At 38.5% G+C, this 23,781-nt stretch overlaps 1 protein-coding gene across 1 annotated transcript in view; it reads right to left on the minus strand.

Annotated features, from left to right (window-relative positions):
- Positions 1-11,624: 11,624 nt before the first annotated feature.
- The window catches only part of LOC117343099, an 83,164-nt gene continuing 71,007 nt past the window's right edge, over positions 11,625-23,781 (minus strand). Inside the window, exons 12-13 of the mRNA XM_033905412.1 lie at positions 20,119-20,148; positions 11,625-14,191 (exon numbers count right to left, since the gene is read on the minus strand). Of these exons, the coding sequence (XP_033761303.1) occupies positions 11,625-14,191; positions 20,119-20,148 (2,597 nt within the window). The remainder of the gene's footprint in view (positions 14,192-20,118; positions 20,149-23,781) is intronic.

The following is a 23,781-nucleotide window of genomic DNA, read 5'->3' on the forward strand; positions in this document are numbered from 1 at the left end:
TCATTCACACGTACACACAGACATTGCTATTCACACTGAGGACCACAAACATTACAATAAAAAAACAAGAGGCCCATGGGGCCTGTATCGCTCACCTGGTTGGATTTGACAAAATGTCAAAATAATGTTCATGTTCAATTTGTTAATACATATACAAAAATGTACTCTCTGAAAGACCATATGGATTATTTTTACAACATAATGGTGTTTAAAGAAACTAAGTCCCTTAGGGTGGGGAAAACCCTTGGGCCTATTTTTACATAAGAATTGTGTCCCCTCCCTTCAGGCCCCTTGGGGGTCAGAGTCAATATTTATATAAACTCTCTTTCCCCCTTCCCCTAAGGATATTCCAGACCAAATTTGGTTCAAATCCATTCATAACTTTATGAATAATAGCGATTTAAAGGATAAACCCCTATTTCCCTATTTGGCCCCGCCCCTCAGGCCCCTGAGGGTACAGAGTATAAATTTATCCAAACTCGGTTCCCCTTCTCCCAAGGATGCTCTTGACTAAATTTAGTTAAAATCCATTTAAAACTTTATGGCAAATAACAATTTAAAGACTAATCTCTATTTCCCCTATTTGGCCCCGCCCCTCAGGCCCCTCAATATTTATACAAACTCTTTCCCCCCTTCCTCTCTGGATGTTCCTGACCAAATTTAGGTAAAATCCATTCGTAACTTAATAATTAATATCGATTTAAAGGATTAACCCCTATTTTCCCTATCGGACCCCACTCCTCAGTCCCCTGGGGATTCAGAGTAAAAATTTATACCAACTCGGTTCCCCTTCTCCAATGAATATTCCTGACCATATTTGGTTAAAATCCATTTAAATCTTTATGACTAGTAGCAATTAAAAGACTAATCTCTATTTCCCCTACTTGGCCCCGCCCCTTAGGCCCCTAGGGGTACAGAGTAAAAATTCATATAAACTCTGTTCCCCCTCCCCTCAAGGATGTTCCTGACCAAATTTGATGAAAAGCTATTCAATACTTTATGACTAGTAGCGATTTAAAGGAGTAACCATATTTCCCCTATTTTGCCCTGCCCCTCAGGCCCCTGGGGTTCAAAGTAAAAATTTATACAAACTATGTTCCCCTTCTACCAAGGATGTTCCTGACCAAATGTGGTTCAAATTCATTCATAACTTTATGAATAGTAGCGATTTAAAGGAGTAACCCTATTTCCCCTATTTGGCCCCGTCCCTCAGGCCCCTGGGGGTTCAGAGTAAACATTTATACAACCTCTGTTCCCTTTCTGCCAAGGATGTTACTGACCAAATTTGGTTCAAATTCATTCATAACTTTGACTAGTAGCGATTTAAAGGAGTAACCCTATTTCCCCTATTTGGCCCCGCCCCTCAGGCCCCTGGGGGTTCAGAGTAAAAATTTATACAAACTCTGTTCACCTTCTGCCAAGGATGTTCCTGACCAAATTTGGTTCAAATTCATTCATAACTTTATGACTAGTAGTGATTTAAAGGAGTAACCCTATTTCCCCTATTTGGCCCGCCCTTCAGGTCCCTGGGCGTTCAGAGTAAAAATTTATACAAACTCTGTTCCCCTTCTACCAAGGATGTTCCTGACCAAATGTGGTTCAAATTCATTCATAACTTTATGAATAGTAGCGATTTAAAGGAGTAACCCTATTTCCCCTATTTGGCCCCGTCCCTCAGGCCCCTGGGGGTTCAGAGTAAACATTTATACAACCTCTGTTCCCTTTCTGCCAAGGATGTTACTGACCAAATTTGGTTCAAATTCATTCATAACTTTGACTAGTAGCGATTTAAAGGAGTAACCCTATTTCCCCTATTTGGCCCCGCCCCTCAGGCCCCTGGGGGTTCAGAGTAAAAATTTATACAAACTCTGTTCACCTTCTGCCAAGGATGTTCCTGACCAAATTTGGTTCAAATTCATTCATAACTTTATGACTAGTAGTGATTTAAAGGAGTAACCCTATTTCCCCTATTTGGCCCGCCCTTCAGGTCCCTGGGCGTTCAGAGTAAAAATTTATACAAACTCTGTTCCCCTTCTGCCAAGGATGTTCCTGACCAAATTTGGTGAAAATCCATTCAATACTTTAGGACTAGAAGCAATTAAAAGAAAAAGTTGACGGACACCGGAAGACGGACGGACGCTGCACCATGGCATAAGCTCACCGGCCCTTCGGGCCAGGTGAGCTAAAAATAAGCTGGCAGTGTTGGTGCATGCAGACATATGATGACAACATTTTATAATATTTGATATAAATGTAGGAAACAACAAGGGCCCAATGGGCCCAAATCGCTCACCTGCAATGCAGTGATCTTTTCATATATGGATCCTGCAGTTATTTGAAAGCATGCTACATGACCAATATAATGTCTCTCGGCACTTAAGCTATTCACTAAAAGTCATTTAAAGATTTAAGCATACTTGATCGACGTGACCTTGAATGTGAGTCAGGGTCATTCATTTGAACAAAGTTGGTAGCCCTTCACCCCAGCATGCTACAGACCAAATATCAACTCCCTTGGACGCTTGGTTATTGAGAGGAAGTCGCTTAATTTTTTTAGCCTTTTTGACTGCTGTGATCTTAAGTGAAGGGCAAGGTCATTCATTTCAACAAACTTGAGAGCCCTTAACCCCAGCATGCTACAGGCCAAAAATTCGGTCTCCGGGACTCTTGGTTATTGAGAAGAAGTCGTTTAAAGATTTTAGCCTTTTTGACTCCTGTGACCTTGAATGAAGGTCAAGGTCATTCATTTGAACAAACTTGATAGCCCTTTACCCCAGTATTCTATAGACCCAATAACAACTCCCTGGGACTCTTGGTTATTGAGAAGAAGTCATTTAAATATTTTAGCCTTTTTGACTCCTGTGACCTTGAATGAAGGTCAAGGTTATTCATTTGAACAAACTTGGTAGCCCTTCACCCCAGCATGCTACAGACCCAATATCAACTCCCTGGGACTCTTGGTTATTGAGAAGAAGTCGTTTAAAGATTTTTAAGCATATTTGACCCCTGTGACCTTGAATGGTAGTCAAGGTCATTCATTTGAACAAACTTGATAGCCCTTTACCCCAGTATTCTATAGACCCAATAACAACTCCCTGGGACTCTTGGTTATTGAGAAGAAGTCATTTAAATATTTTAGCCTTTTTGACTCCTGTGACCTTGAATGAAGGTCAAGGTCATTCGTTTGAACAAACATGGTAGCCCTTCACCCCAGCATGCTACAGACCCAATATCAACTCCCTGGGACTCTTGGTTATTGAGAAGAAGTCATTTAAAGATTTTTAAGCATATTTGACCCCTGTGACCTTGAATGGTAGTCAAGGTCATTCATTTGAACAAACTTGGTAGCCCTTCACCCCAGCATGCTACAGACCCAATATCAACTCCCTGGGACTCTTGGTTATTGAGAAGTTGTTTAAAGATTTTAGCCTTTTTGACCCCTGTGACCTTGAATGAAGGTCAACTTTATTCATTTGAACAAACTTGGTAGCCCTTCACCCCAGCATGCTACAGGCCCAATATTAGGTCTCTGGGCCTTTTGGTTATTGAGAAGAAGTTGCTTGAATGGAAAAGTTGACGCCGGACGGACGCCGGACGGACGCCGGACGCCGCGCCACGGCATAAGCTCACTTGCCCTTCGGGCAGGTGAGCTAATTAATGAACCACTTAACAGGTCATAAGGTCATTTGATAGCCTAGAATTGGTTGATGATTTGGAAGATTTTCTTTTTCACTTCCTTTTCTTTTTTACTTCCCTTCAGTATCTATCTAATACTCATTATATCAGTGACATATAGATATGGATCTCATTAAAGATTTGAATCCACATACAACCACATATTAATAAAGGAAAATATTACAAGAAAATACATCAAAATAAATCAATATTTCATAAACTTTATGTACACTTACATAGATCATATTGAAAATACATGAAAGAAATCAATATTTCATAAACTTTATGGCATTTTGTACACTTGCATAGATCATAGCGAAAACACATAAAAATAAATCAATATTTCATAAACTTTATGACATTTTGTACACTTACATAGATCATAGCGAAAACACATAAAAATAAATCAATATTTCATAAACTTTATGTACACTTACATAGATCATATTGAAAATACATCAAAGAAATCAATATTTCATAAACTTTATGTACACTTACATAGATCATATTGAAAATACATCAAAGAAATCAATATTTCATAAACTTTATGACATTTTGTACACTTACATAGAACATAGCGAAAACACATAAAAATAAATCAATATTTCATAAACTTTATGTACACTTACATAGATCATATTGAAAATACATCAAAGAAATCAATATTTCATAAACTTTATGACATTTTGTACACTTGCATAGATCATAGCGAAAACACATAAAAATAAATCAATATTTCATAAACTTTATGTACACTTACATAGATCATATTGAAAATACATCAAAGAAATCAATATTTCATAAACTTTATGACATTTTGTACACTTGCATAGATCATAGCGAAAACACATAAAAATAAATCAATATTTCATAAACTTTATGTACACTTACATAGATCATATTAAAAATACATCAAAGAAATCAATATTTCATAAACTTTGACATTTTGTACACTAACATAGATCATAGCGAAAACACATCAAAACAAGAGGCCCATGGGGCCTGTATCGCTCACCTGGTTGGATTTGACCAAATGTCAAAATAATGTTCATGTTCAATTCCTTTTGTTTGTTAACCTCAAACAATGCTATATATGGTTATAGCGTGGGGATCCCAACTGCTTTAAAGAAATAATGAAGTCCAGACTCTCTGAGTTTGCAACATGCATTTATAACTTTATGACTAGTAGTGATTTAAAGGAATTACCTCTATTTCCCATATGAGGCCCCGTCCCTTTTGACCCTCGGGGGTCAGAGTCACCATTTATGCAAAATCTGTTCCCCTTCCCCCAAGAATGTTTCTTACCAAATTGGGTTCAAATCCATTCATAACTTTATGACTAGTAGCAATTTTAAGGAATTACCTCTATTTCCCCATTAGGCCCCGCCCCTTTGGCCCCTTGGGGGTCAGAGTCACCATTTATGCAAACCCTGTTCCCCTTCCCCAAAGAATGTTTCTTACTAAATTGGGTTCAAATCCATTCATAACTTTATGACTAGTAGCGATTTAAAGGAATTACCTCTATTTCCCATATGGGGCCCCGCCCCTTTGGCCCCTCGGGGGTCAGAGTCACCATTTATGCAAAGTCTGTTCCCCTTCCCCAAAGGATGTTTCTTACTAAATTGGGTTCAAATCCATTCATAACTTTATGACTAGTAGCGATTTAAAGGAATTACCTCTATTTCTCATATGGGGCCCCGCCCCTTTGGCCCGTTGGGGGTCAGAGTCACCATTTATGCAAAATCTGTTCCCCTTCCCCAAAGGATGTTTCTGACCAAATTGGGTTCAAATTCATTCATAACTTTATGACTAGTAGCGATTTGAAGGAATTACCTCTATTTCCTCATTAGGCCCCGCTCCTTTGGCCCCTTGGGGGTCAGAGTCACCATTTATGCAAAATCTGTTCCGCTTCCCCAAAGGATGTTTCTGACCAAATTGGGTTCAAATCCATTCATAACTTTATGACTAGTAGCGATTTGAAGGAATTACCTCTATTTCCCCATTAGGCCCCGTCCCTTTGGCCCCTTGGGGGTCAGAGTCACCATTTATGCAAAATCTGTTCCCCTTCCCCAAAGGATGTTTCTGACCAAATTGGGTTCAAATCCATTCATAACTTTATGACTAGTAGCGATTTGAAGGAATTACCTCTATTTCCCATATGAGGCCCCGTCCCTTTTGACCCTCGGGGGTCAGAGTCACCATTTATGCAAAATCTGTTCCCCTTCCCCCAAGAATGTTTCTTACCAAATTGGGTTCAAATCCATTCATAACTATGACTAGTAGCAATCTTAAGGAATTACCTCTATTTCCCCATTAGGCCCCGCCCCTTTGGCCCCTTGGGGGTCAGAGTCACCATTTTTGCAAACCCTGTTCCCCTTCCCCAAAGAATGTTTCTTACTAAATTGGGTTCAAATCCATTCATAAATTTATGACTAGTAGCGATTTAAAGGAATTACCTCTATTTCCCATATGGGGCCCCGCCCCTTTGGCCCCTCGGGGGTCAGAGTCACCATTTATGCAAAATCTGTTCCCCTTCCCCAAAGGATGTTTCTTACTAAATTGGGTTCAAATCCATTCATAACTTTATGACTAGTAGCGATTTAAAGGAATTACCTCTATTTCTCATATGGGGCCCCGCCCCTTTGGCCCGTTGGGGGTCAGAGTCACCATTTATGCAAAATCTGTTCCCCTTCCCCAAAGGATGTTTCTGACCAAATTGGGTTCAAATCCATTCATAACTTTATGACTATTAGCGATTTGAAGGAATTACCTCTATTTCCCCATTAGGCCCCGCCCCTTTGGCCCCTTAGGGGTCAGAGTCACCATTTATGCAAAATCTGTTCCCCTTCCCCAAAGGATGTTTCTGACCAAATTGGGTTCAAATCCATTCATAACTTTATGACTAGTAGCGATTTGAAGGAATTACCTCTATTTCCTCATTAGGCCCCGCCCCTTTGGCCCCTTGGGGGTCAGAGTCACCATTTATGCAAAATCTGTTCCCCTTCCCCAAAGGATGTTTCTGACCAAATTGGGTTCAAATCCATTCATAACTTTATGACTAGTAGCGATTTGAAGGAATTACCTCTATTTCCCCCATTAGGCCCCGCCCCTTTGGCCCCTTGGGGGTCAGAGTCACCATTTATGCAAAATCTGACCCCCTTCTGCCAAGGATGTTTCTGACCAAATTTGGTCAAAATCCAATAAGAACTTTTTGACTAGTAGCGATTTGAAGCAAATGTTGACGGACGGACGCCGGACGCCGGACCCGCACCATGGCATAAGCTCACCGGACCTTCGGTCCAGGTGAGCTAATAAATCAATATTTCATAAACTTTATCTACATTTACGTAGATCATAAAGAAAATACATCAAAATTAATCAATAATTCATAAACTTTATGTTCATTTTCATTGAATGTAAAGATAACATATCAAAATAAACAAGAGGCCCATGGGCCTTAACGGTCAACTGAAATATTTCAGTAAATTTGAATGAAAGAATGAATTTCAAAACAAATAAAACAAATGAAAAATCACAAATGTGATTTCCCTATAACTATAGTAAAGTTTATCCCCTCCCATGGGGCAAACGTGAGACCCCAGGGCTAGGAAATTCATAATTATGGTAAAGCACCATAAGACCCCTTCATCTATGAAGAGTATTTGATTCTACCTTATTTGGGTTGTACATTGTAAGAAGATTTTTGAAATTTCAGTTAATTTGACCCCTTTTGGCCCCGCCCATCAGCCCCTGGGGGTCAGTCAGGGCCAACATGTACATACTATCAGACTGTCATCCCAAGCTGATAATGTTAACCAAGTTAGAATGAATTCCAATAAAAATTCAACAAATAATAGTCAAAAATGTGATTTCCTTATATAAACTATAGTAAAGTTTACCCCCTCCCCAGGGGCAAACGTGAGACCCCAGGGTCATGAAATTCACAACTTTTGTAAAGCACCTTAAGACCCTTCCATCTATGAAGAGTATTTGATTCTACCATATCTGAGAGTAGAGAAGAAGATTTTTGAAATTTCAGTCAATTTGACCCTTTTTGGCCCCGCCCACCAGCCCCTGGGGGTCAACCAGGGCCAACATGTACATACCATCAAACTGTAATCCCATGCTGATAATTTGAACTAAGTTAGAATAAATTCCAATAGAAATCCAACAAATAATAGTCAAAAATGTAATTTCCCTATATAAACTATAGTAAAGTTTACCCGCTCCCCAGGGGCAAACGTGAGACCCAAGGGTCATGAAATTCACAATTTCGGTAAAGCACCATAAGACCCCTTCATCTATGAAGAGTATTTGATTCTAACATATCTGAGAGAAGGGAAGATTTTTGAAGTTTTAGTCAATTTGACCCTTTTTGGCCCTGCCCCTCAGGCCCCTGGGGGATGGGGACCATATAATTCACAATTTTAGTTGAACTTTAGCCATAGAAGCTTCCTGCCAAATTTAATTGAATTTGGTTCGGTGGTTTTGGAGAAGAAGTTGGATATGTAAATTGTTTACCGACGGACGATGCACGACGACGGACAAAAGGCATTAAGAATAGGTCACTTGAGACTTTGTCTCAGGTGAGCTAATAACAAGAGGCTCAATGGGCATTTCTACAGAAACTATGCTGATTACCACTTTATTCAAATATCAGAGTAAGCTAGGTTTATTCATGACAAAACATTTTCTAGTCTTTCATTCCAGCAAACTTTTGGCCTAATATGACTCTTGGCTATCGCAAAATCATTGTTTAAAGATTAAAGCCCATTTCATCCCTGTAACCTTGAATGTAGGTCAAGGTCATTCTTTTGAACAAACTCGATAGCCCTTCAACCCAGAATGCTACAGACAGGCCCAACATCAAGTCCCTGGGCCTCTTGGTTATTGAGAAGAAGTAGTTTGAAGATTTTAGCCTATTTGACCAATGTGACCTTTAATATATGTCAAGGTCATTCATTTGAACGAACTTGATAGCCCTTCACCCAAGCATGTTATAGGCCCAATATCAAGTCACTGTGCCTATTTGTTATTGAGAAGAAGTTGTTTGAAGATTATGGCCTATTTGACCTATGTGATCTTGAATCCAGGTCAAGGTCATTCATTTGAACAAACTTGATAGCCCTTTTTCCATCCATGCTACTGGCAAAATAACAACTCCCTTGGGATGCATGGTTATTGAGAAGAAGTTGTTTAAATGTTTTTAGTCTATATGACCTTTGTGACCGAATCTGAGGGTCAATGTCATTCATTTGAACAAACTTGGTAGCCATTCATCCCAGCATGACACTTGACCAATATCAGGTCTCTAGGCCTCTTGGATTTTGAGAAGAAGTTTTTTAAAGGAAAAGTTGATGTCGGCAAGACGACTGACACCGCACCATGCCATAAGCTCTGAACTTGCCCTTCGGGCAGGTGAGCTAACAAACGATATTACTTCATTTTTGTCTGAAAACACAACAATGTACAAAAGTTTTAAGATATCTCATTTGCACATTTAACAATTTGAACAAAGGTACAATGGGACAGAACAATATATATGCCTGCCAAATATCATATAGTGTTACATCACCTTTAGAGTGGCTAGCTGAATGTTATAAATCTCACTTTTCACAATGAAGTCAAAGTTCAATTTTCTAACAGTTTGAGAAAAACAAGTAATGAAGAGTCTTCAACGCTTTAAACAAAATTTGATATCATGAGTATAAAGCCTACCAAGTTTCAAAGAAATTGACAGAAAACTACGAAAGGCTGTTCATGTCAAACATGAGACAAATTTAATGCATAAGCATTTTACACGCTAAAAACATTAACACATTAAATATAAAATTCAACATGTTAAATGTTTACTTTTGTTAAAATTGTAGAAAAGTTATCAAGATAAAAACTTGAATACTGAACAACAGGGAATAACTTTTGCAATCACAGGGCCAAAGGCCATGAGAAACGTCTGGTTTTCAATAAGAAATTTAAAATTGGATATTATAGTCAGACAGCTATATTTGTATCAGATGAAATGTCTTAATCTGGTTATTCCTATTCTATATACATGTATATTCAAGAAAACATGTATAACATATTTATCTGTTGACAAATAGCCTATTATAGTTCTTTCCCTGACCTATTTCTTTAATGTTTGTGGAAGATCATTGATATACTTCTGAATTAGTAAATCTGCTTGTAAACTCAACTTAACTTTGAAAAAAAAAGCAATTGTCAAGGACATATCTGTCTATGAACAGTTACATGTACAACCTGAGATAAAATCAAGGATGTACACACCCTAAGTTTTTTTTCTATTTAAAATTAGGCCTAGCAAACATCTATTTTATGGCCCCTAGTAACATCTAAAATGCAAATATTTTACCTTCGATAGAAAACTGTGGTCACACTGTCAGTCAAGCTGACCAAGGAGACATATATAGGCATACAGTTTTGACAAATGCTCACATCAAAAAGTTTAGTTAATTTACCTCAAACACTTTACCTCAAACACAACAAAATAAAATATTGATGAAGATGATTGTCATAATTATGATAATGATACTTGATATTTATCAGATTGCTAGTGTTGCAGCTTGATGATGATTGAATGACCAATAATCAATTTACATTGATACATAAGTTTTAAACGTGACACTTTGAATATGGGTGAAGACATCGCTAATTGTGTGTTTTAAATTGATCCGTTTGTTTTACTGTACATATTCCATAAAATCTACTCACCGACTGCTGATTTTAATGGCGGTGGAGATAATCAGACAACTACCAGTATGTTATACTGGAGTTAATAAATGCCATGGCTTCTAAATACAAACTGATCTATAAATTGGGTCTAATTAGCAAATAATCCCATGATCAGGAGTAGACAACACATGTTATCGTTATCCCTATTGTCAGTCAAGGTCTTGTGTGAAAAAAGTTTGATACATCAAAAACTTTGATTTGTAAAAATCTGCATCATACATAAGTTAGTTAATTAGTAGCGTTATAAGGTGAGGTAATTAGAGACTAAGCACAGAGATTAATATTGGGAGAAATTTGAATCAATGAAGTTCGAATCATCTAGGTTTGACTGAATTTCATTACACCCATACACTCATGCTTACACATATCCATACGGTACTCACACTTTCTTGAAATAATACCAATAATGTAAGTCATGCTTTATAATCATTTCCAGTCCTTCAGTTATATTTAGTAATTTGAGAAGAGGCCCAGATGAAATAGCAAAATTACCATTTTTTAAGATGGACACTTTAGTAATAGTGTTTCAATAAATAACACATTCTAACCATATGGCAACGAGCTCAATTATTCTAGCCAGTGCTACTTGACATCTATAATGCTACAGTATATAAAAGGGTTTAGCTTGGAAATTAACGTCATATAATGTATGTGAACAAACTTGATAGCACTTTAACTTGGGTACCTACTGTACAAATAATGACACCCTGGGTCTTCTAGAACTTGAAATGAGAAATTCTCAAATGAGTTTGAATTATTGGACCTCTTTGACTTTCAAGAAAAATCAATGCAGAAAATGTTAAGGACGTTTGGAAGACCATACTTTTAAATTTTAGAAGATTCTTGAATAATTTCTCACACTTGACCACCATGAACTTAAAAATGGTCAAGATCATTTATATGCAAACTTCACAATACTGTATCCTGCTAACCTGATGGATGGCAAAATATCAGTTGGCATACTTAGTGTTTTCAGGAACTTGAGAGGAAGACTCTTGACGTTTTTAACATTTGACCTCTGATGCCTTGAGACAAAGTCATTAATAGAAAAAAACTCTACCCAGGTACCTCTTGGGTAACCAAGAAGTTATCTCTGTCGACTTGTGCAATGTGAACTGAAATTATTACAAAAAAACAAAACTTGCATTTAATATGTATTTATGTTGTCTGTCAATCATCACACTCCTGTAAATATCAATTCAGTCTTGTCCAGTACCAGGTCCTAATTCACTTGTGAATAATTTGACAAGATGATCATACAATGGGTTATTGATATGTAACTCCCCCATCCCTCTCAGTCTCTTTGTCCGTTTCTTTGCCAGGTCTAAAACAGACTCCCCATTTTTAGTACGCATGGTCGTGATGTCATACTTACCTCCTGTTGTCTTAACATACTGTTTCACGTAAAGTTCACAATTAGTGAACATGTCTATATCCGAAGTCTCCCCAGCTATGTGATGTAGACAATGACACCCCTCGTTATCTACAGCTGTGGTAAGTGCTGGGAACAACTTACACAGCTCTAAACTAAGCTCCCTGTGTCCCCACATACAACTAACATGCAATAATGTTCTCCCATAATTATCTTGAGCTGAGATTTGCGCTTGTTGCAACTTACACAGCTCTAAACTAAGCTCTTTGCGACCCCACATACAGCTCAAGTGTAATATTGTCATCCCATCATTATCCACAGCTGTGGTTTGCTCTTGGTGCAACTTACACAGCTCTAAACTAAGCTCTGTGTGTCCACCAATACAACTGGCATGCAATATTGTCCTCCCGTCTTTATCTACATTTGTGGTTAGTGCAGGGTAGCACTTAAACAGCTCTAAACTAAGCTCCCGGTGTCCATACTTACAACTCACATGTAATATTGTATTCCCATCCTTGTCTACAGCTGTAGTTAGTGCTGGGTAAGTCTTACCCAGCTCTAAACTAAACTCCCTGTGTCCCTCCCTACAACTCCAATGTAACACAGTCCTCCCAGACTCGTCAACTAACTGTGACATGTACTGTCCACACACACAACTCCTATGCACAACATGACCATCTTCTGATTCACACTTATGTTGTACATCCTCAACTCTACACAACGATTTAAGAACTGTTCTCTCCACTATTTGAAATATTCCACAGTTTCCTGTCCGTGCTGCAAGATGGAGCGAGCTTTGTCTCCAGTAATTAGTGTCATGTACCAAGTGTGGATAAGTGTCACACAACATGGTCACCATATCTTCTCTCTCAAGCAAACATGCCTCATGTAGGACATTGATATTGTAAGTGTAATATTTATAATGTGATGATCGTGACCTGCATGCCCTTGCTGTAGGAATGATGTCATACTTTGTTAGTGCACTCAGTAATTGTACACTCCCACCCTTCACCACACTAAACAGTGTTTCATTATCAGGTGTGACACCCACAGAAAGGAGAAACTCGACACAATCTTCTGAACCAGAAGAGCAAACTCTATTTAGCAGCATTTGCTTCATCTGAAAGGACCATTGTGAGTTTATGCTCTTACCATCTATCCAATGGATAAATTGCCGAAGGAACAGGATGTCTGTCCACACATCCGAGTGCAAACCACTATTAGGATCAGACTCATACTCTCTGAATAAACGTTTAAACATGGCATTAATTTGGTCATCAGATGATAGAACTATCCTGTTTGGGGTATTTTTTGCTGTAGTTACATAACTAAGGAACTTTTTGGGACAATTCTGGATGAAGCCAATGGGAGTTGTCTCTCCATACAAAAGTGCCATTGATTCCTCAATGGCGACAGAGCTGAATTTGTAACAAGGAGAACCATTTCCTTGTTTTTCTGTATTCTCTTTTTTCACGTGCCCACCCAACAGCGATTCTAACGACTCCTTTACAAATATAGCTTTGTTTCTTTTGTAGTAAAAAGGTTCAAAAACTTTCATTACATCAAAAGAAAACGCTGCGTTCATTTTTTCACTTACCTCACTTTTTTCAAAGGAAATGTCTAAATCAACTTCTTTAACTGTGCCGCCATTGAGGAACAGATACAGCAGACCAATAAATGTCCCGCCTTTTAATTTAGATAAAGACGATTTCAAATAATGAAAAGGTCTTTCAAAGAATTTGACTCTCTCTGTTTGCAAAGTTGGTGTGTCTCTAAATAGTCTACAACACAGCGGAAACCCAATGTCTGGGGCCGAGGCAACAATCTGTTTCTCCTCAACATCCATCCATTTAACAAATTTAGTTTTTGGTTGATACAACCTTAACAATTCAAGTTTTTCATTTTGATCTTTGTACTGGCTGAGGTCAACAATGTTTTGTTTGGTAAATGTTTTTTTCAATCCATTTACAGAATTAGAAATTCCACTGCAAATTGTAATAACCAGATAATTGGCTTCTCTCTCATTTCCACAACATTTTGCAATAATTTCCTTTTCCCGTTTCTCCCATTCTTTCACATCTTCCTGACACACATAATTCTCTCCAAAGATATTGTCTACATACATAACTAATTGTGACTTTGGTGCCACCAAATCAAAGTCTTTTATGTTGTGTAGTTGTAGTGGTTGTCGATATCGATTCTGTTGCTCCTCCTCCTCATCACAGCACAGCAAACGGAGAAGTTTAAATGCAATAGCGGATTTCCCATCTCCTGTGTTGCCCTGGATTATAACAATCTTATTCTCCAGAAGTTTTTGATGGGCATCTTGGAGACTTTTGGTAGGAATGAATTGGTAGCTTTCTTTCTCTGTCTGTATTATACTTTTTGTTGTGTCTACAAGGAAAAAGGATTATACTTATAAGAACAAACATCATTGTATTTTCTTATTACTTTATAAAAGGCCATTAGGCCAATAACAATCTAAAATAGCAGTAACAGACTTCAACTGTCAAAATCCCAGATGGTCGCCTGTCTGCCATACTGCTTTCTCAATCAGACACAGAATACACAAATATGGTTCAAGGGGAAAATAATTTAAGTAGTTCTCAAAAAAAGTGATAACAAGGATTGTTTATACAGATGGACAGATGCCTTATAGAGAGTGATTTGAATAGCCAACTGTCTTCATGTCATACCAATCCTTTGTAGAATATTGGGAAACAATTAAATTAAGGGACTAAATGGGCCTGAATCGCTCACCTACTATCCAGTGATCCTTTTTATACATTAATACGATTAGAACAAGGCATCGCTGAAAGATACATTTTTGTACTAATCCCCTGGCGGCAAACCCAGACGATGAATGTGAATTATGAATGGAACAGAAAACAAGAGGCCCAGGGGCCTTAACGGTCATCTGACTCTAAATTAAAGACCCTTATAATATTGTAGTATGCATTCTCTGCAGGTTTAGTGGCACTGTTGGCCATGGCGGCCATCTTGGATTTCTGACCTACCTTAAAAATAATAACACTTGGCCATGACCATCTCAGGATCATTTCTGGTAAGTTAGAGCCAAATCCCACGGGTGGAATTTGAGAAGTTTGAAATACGTGTTGTTCAGGAAAAACATGATTGCGCAATCATGTTACATAATGGCTGCCGTGGCTGCCCTTTCAAAGTTTTTACGAGGCCGAAAAATGACAACACTTTGTTGGCTCCCCTTCCTTAACATCCTCACCAATTTCCAGCTCAATCGCACCAGTGGAACTGGAGAAGAAGTTTAAAATGTGTTTTTCAAGATGGCTGCCATGGCGGCCATCTTGGATTTCTGACTGACCCGATAAATAACAAAACTTGGCCAGGAACATCTCAGGATCATTTCTGGTAAGTTAAAGCTGAATCCCACTGGTGGAATTTGAGAAGAAGTTTGAAATAGGTGTTGTTCAGGAAAACCATGATTGCGCAATCATGTTACAAAATGGCTGCCGTGGCTGCAATGTCGAAGTTTTTACGAAGCCGAAAAATAACAACACTTTATTGGCTCTCCTTCCTTAACATCCTCACCAATTTCCAGCTCAATGGCACCAGTGGAACTGGAGAAGAAGTTTAAAATGTGTTTTTCAAGATGGTTGCCATGGCGGCCATCTTGGATTTCTGACCGACTTGAAAAATAACAACACTTGGTCAGGACCATCCCAGGATTATTTCAGGCAAGTTTCAGCTCAATCTCACCAGTGGAACTTGAGAAGAAGTTTCAAATGTGTTTTCAAAATGGTGGCCATGGCGGCCATCTTAGATTTCAGACTGACCCAAAAAATAACAACACTTGGTCAGGACCATCCAAGCATCATTTCAGGCAAGTTTCAGCTCAATCCCACTGGTGGAACTTGAGAAGAAGTTTGAAATGTGAAAAGTTTACGCACGGCGGACGGCGGACGGCGCACGGCGCACGACGACGGACGAAACATGATGACTATAGGTCATCCTGACCCTTCGGGTCAGATGACCTAAAAAAAGCTGATACAAATGAAAAGTGAACTGATTTATTAACAACAAATTGATACTCAACTGTATTTGTATTTGAATTCCTGGTATGAATGAAATGAAAGTGATATTATGTAGCACTCAAACAATTTATCAAACAAGTTATCAAGACTCCATGCTGCATATGTCATCATTGTGCTGAGCAGTTTTTCAAGTAATGTCAAAAACTGATATAGAAATGGAAATTTTGCATTTCAGTGGTTGTTTAAAATCATCTACAATATCTTACTAACCCAACTTTGTATACTGCACTCTGTTTTCATATCCTCTCTAGAAAAACTTGATGTAAGTAACCTTTCCACAAAGAGGAATAACTCTGTGAAAACCGAAGTGTCAAAACCGAAGCAAAGTTACGGTTCTTGAATGCTACATTTTGATATCCTCTGTAGCAATACTTACAGTGCTAACATGCAAACCGTTGACGGTTCAGGCCATGTATCACCTGGCACCACCCAACAACTCGTTGACCCATTTGTCGAACATCGTTGTGAAATACAAAAGACAGTGGGCAGGACCACGATACCAATTACTGCAGCTCATTATAACACTCGAGTGAATCAGCGCTCTCGGATTGACAGGCCACGTGCCACAGAAATAACAGACAACATGAGATTGATACAATGTTCAATTATATACAGGATTTTATTAGACTTCTCTTTTAAATTTCACCGTGTCTATGATATATATATAGTACTAAATTAGAAATGTAAGCAGTAGTCACTATACATATCCACATTTTTCAAACAGTTTTTCGCAGGCATGATTGGGAATGGCAGTAATTGCCAATGTCGTTGCGAGTTCAGTAAAGTTATATGTTAACGTAGCATTTTCCCGTAGACCGTTTCTCATGAGGTGTGTTTGACAAGACCTTACAATCAGCCGACAGTGATACGACACCCGTGATCAGTTAATCAAACATTCTTTGAGAAACTTCACATACGATTTTTGGTTTCCTTTCTCAAATTGACCCTAAAATAGGGATTTAGGGTAGGATTTATATATTATTATTATCACGGAAACGTGTTCAATACATAGGGATATGAAGTGGATTACATGTAAATGGAATAATTTTGTTAATGTTTAATGATCTTTTGTCAAGGTAACATGTCAAGTCCCTCCAATAATAATAAGCTAGGGTTTTCAAAAACATTCCTTTTATCAAAATCTATGAGAAAATGTTTAAACTATCACAAGGGGACATACAGTATTGCCCAACACCTCAATTTCTTCCACGTTATCGCTATCGTTCCGACAACAGAAATGTGCAAAATTTATATATCGATGAGAACTACATGTGTGCCCAAATGAGAATAAGACGAGTTTCTGTGCCTACCAGTCTTAAATTAAACACAGAAAATGTACAGAATAACTTACCGTGCACAAATGTCATCTGTCAATTCACGGTTAACTAACCAATTAGTGATACTTGGGGATTTGAGGTTTTTTTACAATACTTAAATTGGGTTACGTTGAGAGTAAAACAGTCCTTTTAATTCAAAGATATTTCTTTTGCCACTTGGGAAAAGTACAAAATTCCCATAAATATTTTATTTGGCAATCCACCCTTTATTCAAATGCAGTAGCACATATATATCTTGTATTTATGTGAAATGATGCGCTCCACAAGACAGACAATCGGTCTGTTATTTCTGTCGCACGTGGCCTGTCAATCCAAGAGCGCTGATTCGCTCGTGTGTTATAATGAGCTGCGGTAATTGGTATCGTGGTCCCGCTCACTGTCTTTTGTATTGCACAACATTGTTCGACAAATGGGTCACCGAGTTGTCGGGTGGTGCAAGGTGATACACCGCCAGAACCGTCAACGGTTTGCATGTTAGCACTGTAATGTAAGAAAAAACAAGATGGCTGCCATGGCGGCCGTCTTGGATTTCTGACCGACCTGAAAAATAACAAAACTTCCTCAGGACCATCCCAGGATCATTTCAGGCAAGTTTCAGCTCAATCTCACCAGTGGAACTTGAGAAGAAGTTTCAAACGTGTTTTCAAAATGGCGGCCATCTTGGATTTCAGACTGACCCGAAAAATAACAACACTTGGTCAGGACCATCCCAGCATCATTTCAGGCAAGTTTCACCTCAATCCCACTGGTGGAACTGGAGAAGTTTGAAATGTGAAAAGTTTTTGCTACTTGGAGAAGCTGTGTGCTATGTCCACCTCAATGGAGTGTGGGAGTCCTTGAATGAAACAGTAGAGTGAGCTGTTTGCTCAGACATGCTAAAGAGAGACGCCAACAGTAAGTAGATATTTATCCATTAATGTAAGGTTGGTAAAATGTTAAGCATGCAAAATATAGGGCCATTGTTATAGAATAATTTCCAAACAGAATGTAAAGAAATAGGAAATTGAGAGAAAAGTAATAGGAGATAGTGAGAAAGAGAATGATTAAATGTCATTGTAAGTGAAATACAAGTACATATTGTATGTATAATACAAATGTGCAAGTATAAACCCATGAACTTAGAACATTGACTCTATAACCTTGTAGGTGACCTTGGGACAGGGAGCCATTAGCCATAATGTCTATGTACCAGACCCATAGTGGGAGCCGCAGAATCCCTGTATATCTATGTGAAACCAGAAGGGAAACATTTGTGCTGGACTAGTACAGTACCTAAGGAGGGTATACACATATACCTATTGAAGTAAACAACATTGGAGTGAAGAGAACTTTAGGAACCAACCACAGTGATGAACTATATATATTTGGTGTCCGGAGAGACAATGGGTTTCAGATGAATATATTTGTTAATGTAATTTATGTTGTTGTCTCATCTGTTTGCAAATAATTAGGCTAAGTCTATACCCACAATTCTTGACAAATGCAAGAAGAAGATTTTTGTATTTGGTCCCCTTTTTGCCCAATAATGGGCCTCCAAGGGGACACAACCCCCTTTTTTATGCAAACGTATTCATCCTCTTCCCTAGAAGATACATTCTACCAAGTTTGGTTAAAATTGGTGAAAGTTAATATTTTTACCCATTGCGGTGCCCACAGTTCGGGCCTTTTTTTAAAAAAATATTTCTCTCTTCTCGAACATTGCATGCAATAATGCTCTAAAACCCCTAAATATCAAATATGAAGTCAATCAGACTGCTGCTTCATGAGAAGAGTTTTAAAGATGAACCAAAGATTACCTGTTTTTGGCCCCTTGTTAAGACCCTAAAGGGGGCTACAACCTTTTTGTTTGCAAACTTTGTGCGGATTCAAATGGGGATACTTTCTATCAAATTTGTTTGAAATACATCCAACATGTTTTGAACAAAAGTACATTAAAGAAGAATTCAACTTTAGGTATTTTTTGCCCTTTAATGGGCCCCAACGGCACACCCACTTTTTTCACACAAACTAAAATCTCTTTCACTAGGGAATGCTTTCTACCAAAGGTGCTGTTGCAGGAATGCTCTAAAACTGCCCACGAAGGCAATTGATCCTTTACCTAATGCTTTGGGAACCAATCACAGTGATGAACTATATATATTTGGTGTCCGGAGAGACAATGGGTTTCAGATGAATATATTTGTTAATGTAATTTATGTTGTTGTCTCATCTGTTTGCAAATAATTAGGCTAAGTCTATACCCACAATTCTTGACAAATGCAAGTCAAAGTCATTTATCCAAGCATACTTCAGACCAAATATCAAGTCCCTGTGCCTCCTGAATTTGTTGTTGAGAAGAAGTCCTTTGAATATTTTGGCCGATTTGACCCAGGCCTGTGACCTTGAATGTAGGTCAACGTCATTAGTTTTAAGTAAATTTGGTAACCCTTCAAACTAGCATACTACAGATCTACTATCATGATTTAGAGCTCCTGTTTATCGAAAAGAAGCCATTTGAAGTTTGTGCTTGTTTGACAACTGTGACCTTGAAAGTAGGTCAAGGTTATTCCTTTGAACAAACTTGGTAGCCCTTCATCCCAGCATGCAATAGGCCTAGTATAAAGTTGATGGACACAGGACGAAGGACAGTGCGCCAAGTAATAAGCTCACTAATCCTTCAGACCAGGTGAGCTAATATTGACAAATGATGGTCATACAATAGTGCAGTATCATAACATTCACAATCTGTTTCCATCTGTCAGCCACAGTGACTATTTGACATATCAGGTAACATATGGCCTTGACCTTTGATGGTTGATTATACATGAAACACTTATAACCGTTGTTTGGTTGATATGGATTGTCTTGGGATCTTTTCTCCATCAGGTAAATATCTTTATGTACATTATGTAACAACCTCATTCAGCTTACTCACCTATCATAGCAGCAAGTTTTGGATCCCTTCCTGCAAAATACAATGTCCACATCATTACATTTCACAAAGTAAGTTTTCAAGTTCTTTTATTAGTCTTTTCAGCTCATGATCAGCAACAAATGAGTACACAAATAAGTACAAATAATTACGAAAGCAGTAACTCAGAACTAAAAAAAAAAAAATTAAGGGCAGGTGCCTGTCGGGCAGGCGAGCTAATAAACTTTAGTAAAGTTTATCCAAGGGGCAAACGTGAGACCCATGGGTCATTATATTCACCATTTAGGTAAAGCACCTCATGACCCTTCCATTTATGGAGAGTAAAGATTTGATTCTACTTTATTTCAGCCTTTAGAAGAAGATTTTTGTATTTGGTCCCCTTTTTGCCCCATAATGGGCCTCCAAGGGGACACAACCCCCTTTTTTATGCAAACGTATTCATCCTCTTCTCTAGAAGATACATTCTACCAAGTTTGGTTAAATTGGTGAAAGTTAATATTTTTACCCATTGCGGTGCCCACAGTTCGGGCCTTTTTTGAATATTTCTCTCTTCTCGAGCATTGCATGCAATAATGCTCTAAAACCCCTAAATATCAAATATGAAGTCAATCAGACTGCTGCTTTATGAGAAGAGTTTTAAAGATGAACCAAAGATTACCCGTTTTTGGCCCCTTGTTAAGACCCTAAAGGGGGCAAACTTTGTGCAGATTCAAAAGGGGATACTTTCTACCAAATTTGTTTGAAATACATCCAACATATTTTGAACAAAAGTACATTAAAGAAGAATTCAACTTTAGGTATTTTTTGCCCCTTAATGGGCCCCAACGACACCCGCTTTTTTCACACAAACTAAAATCTCTTTCACCAGGGAATGCTTTCTACCAAAGGTGCTGTTGCAGGAATGCTCTAAAACTGCCCACGAAGGAAATTGATCCTTTAACTAATGCCGGGATAGACATATCCATGCGGCATCTGATAGTACATATGAAAACCTTGTTCCGTTCCGGACATGCCAGAACAAGGCCATTTTGTACCAAAGTCGTAAATACTCACAAGCACACTTTATCAAGTATTTATACATTTATATATCAGGCAACGTAATCAGATATCGATTGTATGAATCTTTTCGTTAGTTTCTGTGAAAGGAGGTTGTGCATGGCGGCCCACGGCCGAATCTTATTTTATGTATGATATTATGATAGACTTTTACCAAATACATGTCATTTTAGACACTAAAACGAAAATTGGCAAATGCTGTATACGCAGCGCCACCTAACATGATTTCTGTAAAAAATGTGTACCCTCCCTTTTAAATTCAATATATTTCTCGTACAAAAGTACTTGATGAATTTCATATTGCATTGATAGTCTCATGTGATGTTATATTTTATAAAAACATGTGTGTTTAGTAGGAATTTGTATAATAGAAAGTGTAATTACAGTTTTTTTAACAAAATTATCAGTAAAAAATTTACCTTCTAGAAATTTTCTTTTAATTGTTAAGTAGATAAGATGCAATAATCGCTGGAGTACTATCAAATTTTGCTTTTAAAAAACATGTTAGCATATTAATCTTAATACACAACCAAAAAAAATCATCAAAAATTACTGGATAACAAAAGATTTTTGCATACAAAGAAAGGTCATGAAGTAAATTGTATTAAACAAGAGGCCCAGGGGCCTTAACGGTCATCTGACTCTAAATTAAAAACCTTATATAATTGTAGTATGTATTCTCTGTAGCAAGTATATAGTGGCACCGTTTGCCATGGTGGCCATCTTGGATTTCTGACCGACCCAATAAATAACAAGTCTTTGTTGGCCCTCCTTCCTTAAAATCCTCACCAATTTCCAACTCAATGGCATAAGTGGAACTGGAGAAGTTTAAAATGTTTTTTCAAGATGGTTGCCATGGTGGCCATCTTGGATTTCTGGCCGACCCGATAAATAACAACACTTGGTAAGGGCCATCTCAGGATAATTTCTGGTAAGTTAGGGCTGAATCCCACTGATGGAATTTGAGAAGAAGTTTGAAATAGGTGTTGTTCAGGAAAACCATGATTGCGCAATCATGTTACAAAATGGCCACCATTGCTGCCATTTCAAAGTTTTTACGAGGCCGAAAAAATAACAACACTATGTTGGCTCGCCTTCCTTGACATCCTCACCCATTTCCAGCTCAATGGCACCAATGGAACTGGAGAAGAAGTTTAAAATGTGATTTTTGGATTTCAGACCAACCCGAAAAATAACAACACTTGGTCGTGATCATATCAGGATCATTTCAGGCAAGTTTCAGCCCAATAGCACTGGTGGAACTGGAGAAGAAGTTTAAAATGTGTTTTTCAAGATGGCGGCCACCTTGGATTTCAGACCAACCCAAATAATAACAACACTTGGTCGGCATCATATCAGGATCATTTCAGGCAAGTTTCAGCTCAATAGCACTGGTGGAACTTGAGAAGAAGTTTAAAATGTGTTTTTCAAGATGGCGGCTATGGCGGCCATCTTGGATTTCGGACCGACGCGAAAAATAACAACACTTGGTCAGCATCATATCAGGATCATTTCAGGCAAGTTTCAGCCCAATAGCACTGGTGGAACTGGAGAAGAAGTTTAAAATGTGTTTTTCAAGATGGCGGCCACAGCGGCCATCTTGGATTTCAGACCAACCCAAAAAATAACAACACTTGGTCGGCATCATATCAGGATCATTTCAGGCAAGTTTCAGCTTAATAGCACTGGTGGAACTGGAGAAGAAGCTTAAAATGTGTTTTTCAAGATGGCGGCCACGGCGGCCATCTTGGATTTCGGACCGACGCGAAAAATAACAACACTTGGTCAGGATCATATCAGGATCATTTCAGGCAAGTTTCAGCCCAATAGCACTGGTGGAACTGGAGAAGAAGTTTAAAATGTGTTTTTCAAGATGGCGGCCACCTTGGATTTCAGACCAACCCAAAAAATAACAACACTTGGTCGGCATCATATCAGGATCATTTCAGGCAAGTTTCAGCTCAATAGCACTGGTGGAACTTGAGAAGAAGTTTAAAATGTGTTTTTCAAGATGGCGGCTATGGCGGCCATCTTGGATTTCGGACTGACCCGAAAAATAACAATACTTGGTCAGGATCATATCCGGATCATTTCAGGCAAGTTTCAGCTTAATAGCACTGGTGGAACTGGCGAAGAAGTTTAAAATGTGTTTTTCAAGATGGGGGCCACGGCGTCCATCTTGGATTTCGGACCGACCCAAAAAATAACAACACTTGGTCGGCATCATATCAGGATCATTTCAGGCAAGTTTCAGCTTAATAGCACTGGTGGAACTGGAGAAGAAGTTTAAAATGTGTTTTTCAAGATGGCGGCTATGGCGACCATCTTGGATTTCAGACCGACCCGAAAAATAACAACACTTGGTCAGGATCATATCAGGATCATTTCAGGCAAGTTTCAGCCCAATAGCACTGGTGGAACTTGAGAAGAAGTTTAAAATGTGTTTTTCAAGATGGCGGCTATGGCGGCCATCTTGGATTTCGGACTGACCCGAAAAATAATAACACTTGGTCAGGGCCATCTCAGGGTCATTTCAGGCAAGTTTCAGCTCAATCCCACTGGTGGAACTTGAGAAGAAGTTTGAAATGTGTTTTTCAAGATGGCGGCTAT

Source organism: Pecten maximus, chromosome 2 (genome assembly GCF_902652985.1).
Source record: "Pecten maximus chromosome 2, xPecMax1.1, whole genome shotgun sequence".
Lineage (NCBI taxonomy): Eukaryota > Metazoa > Mollusca > Bivalvia > Pectinida > Pectinidae > Pecten > Pecten maximus.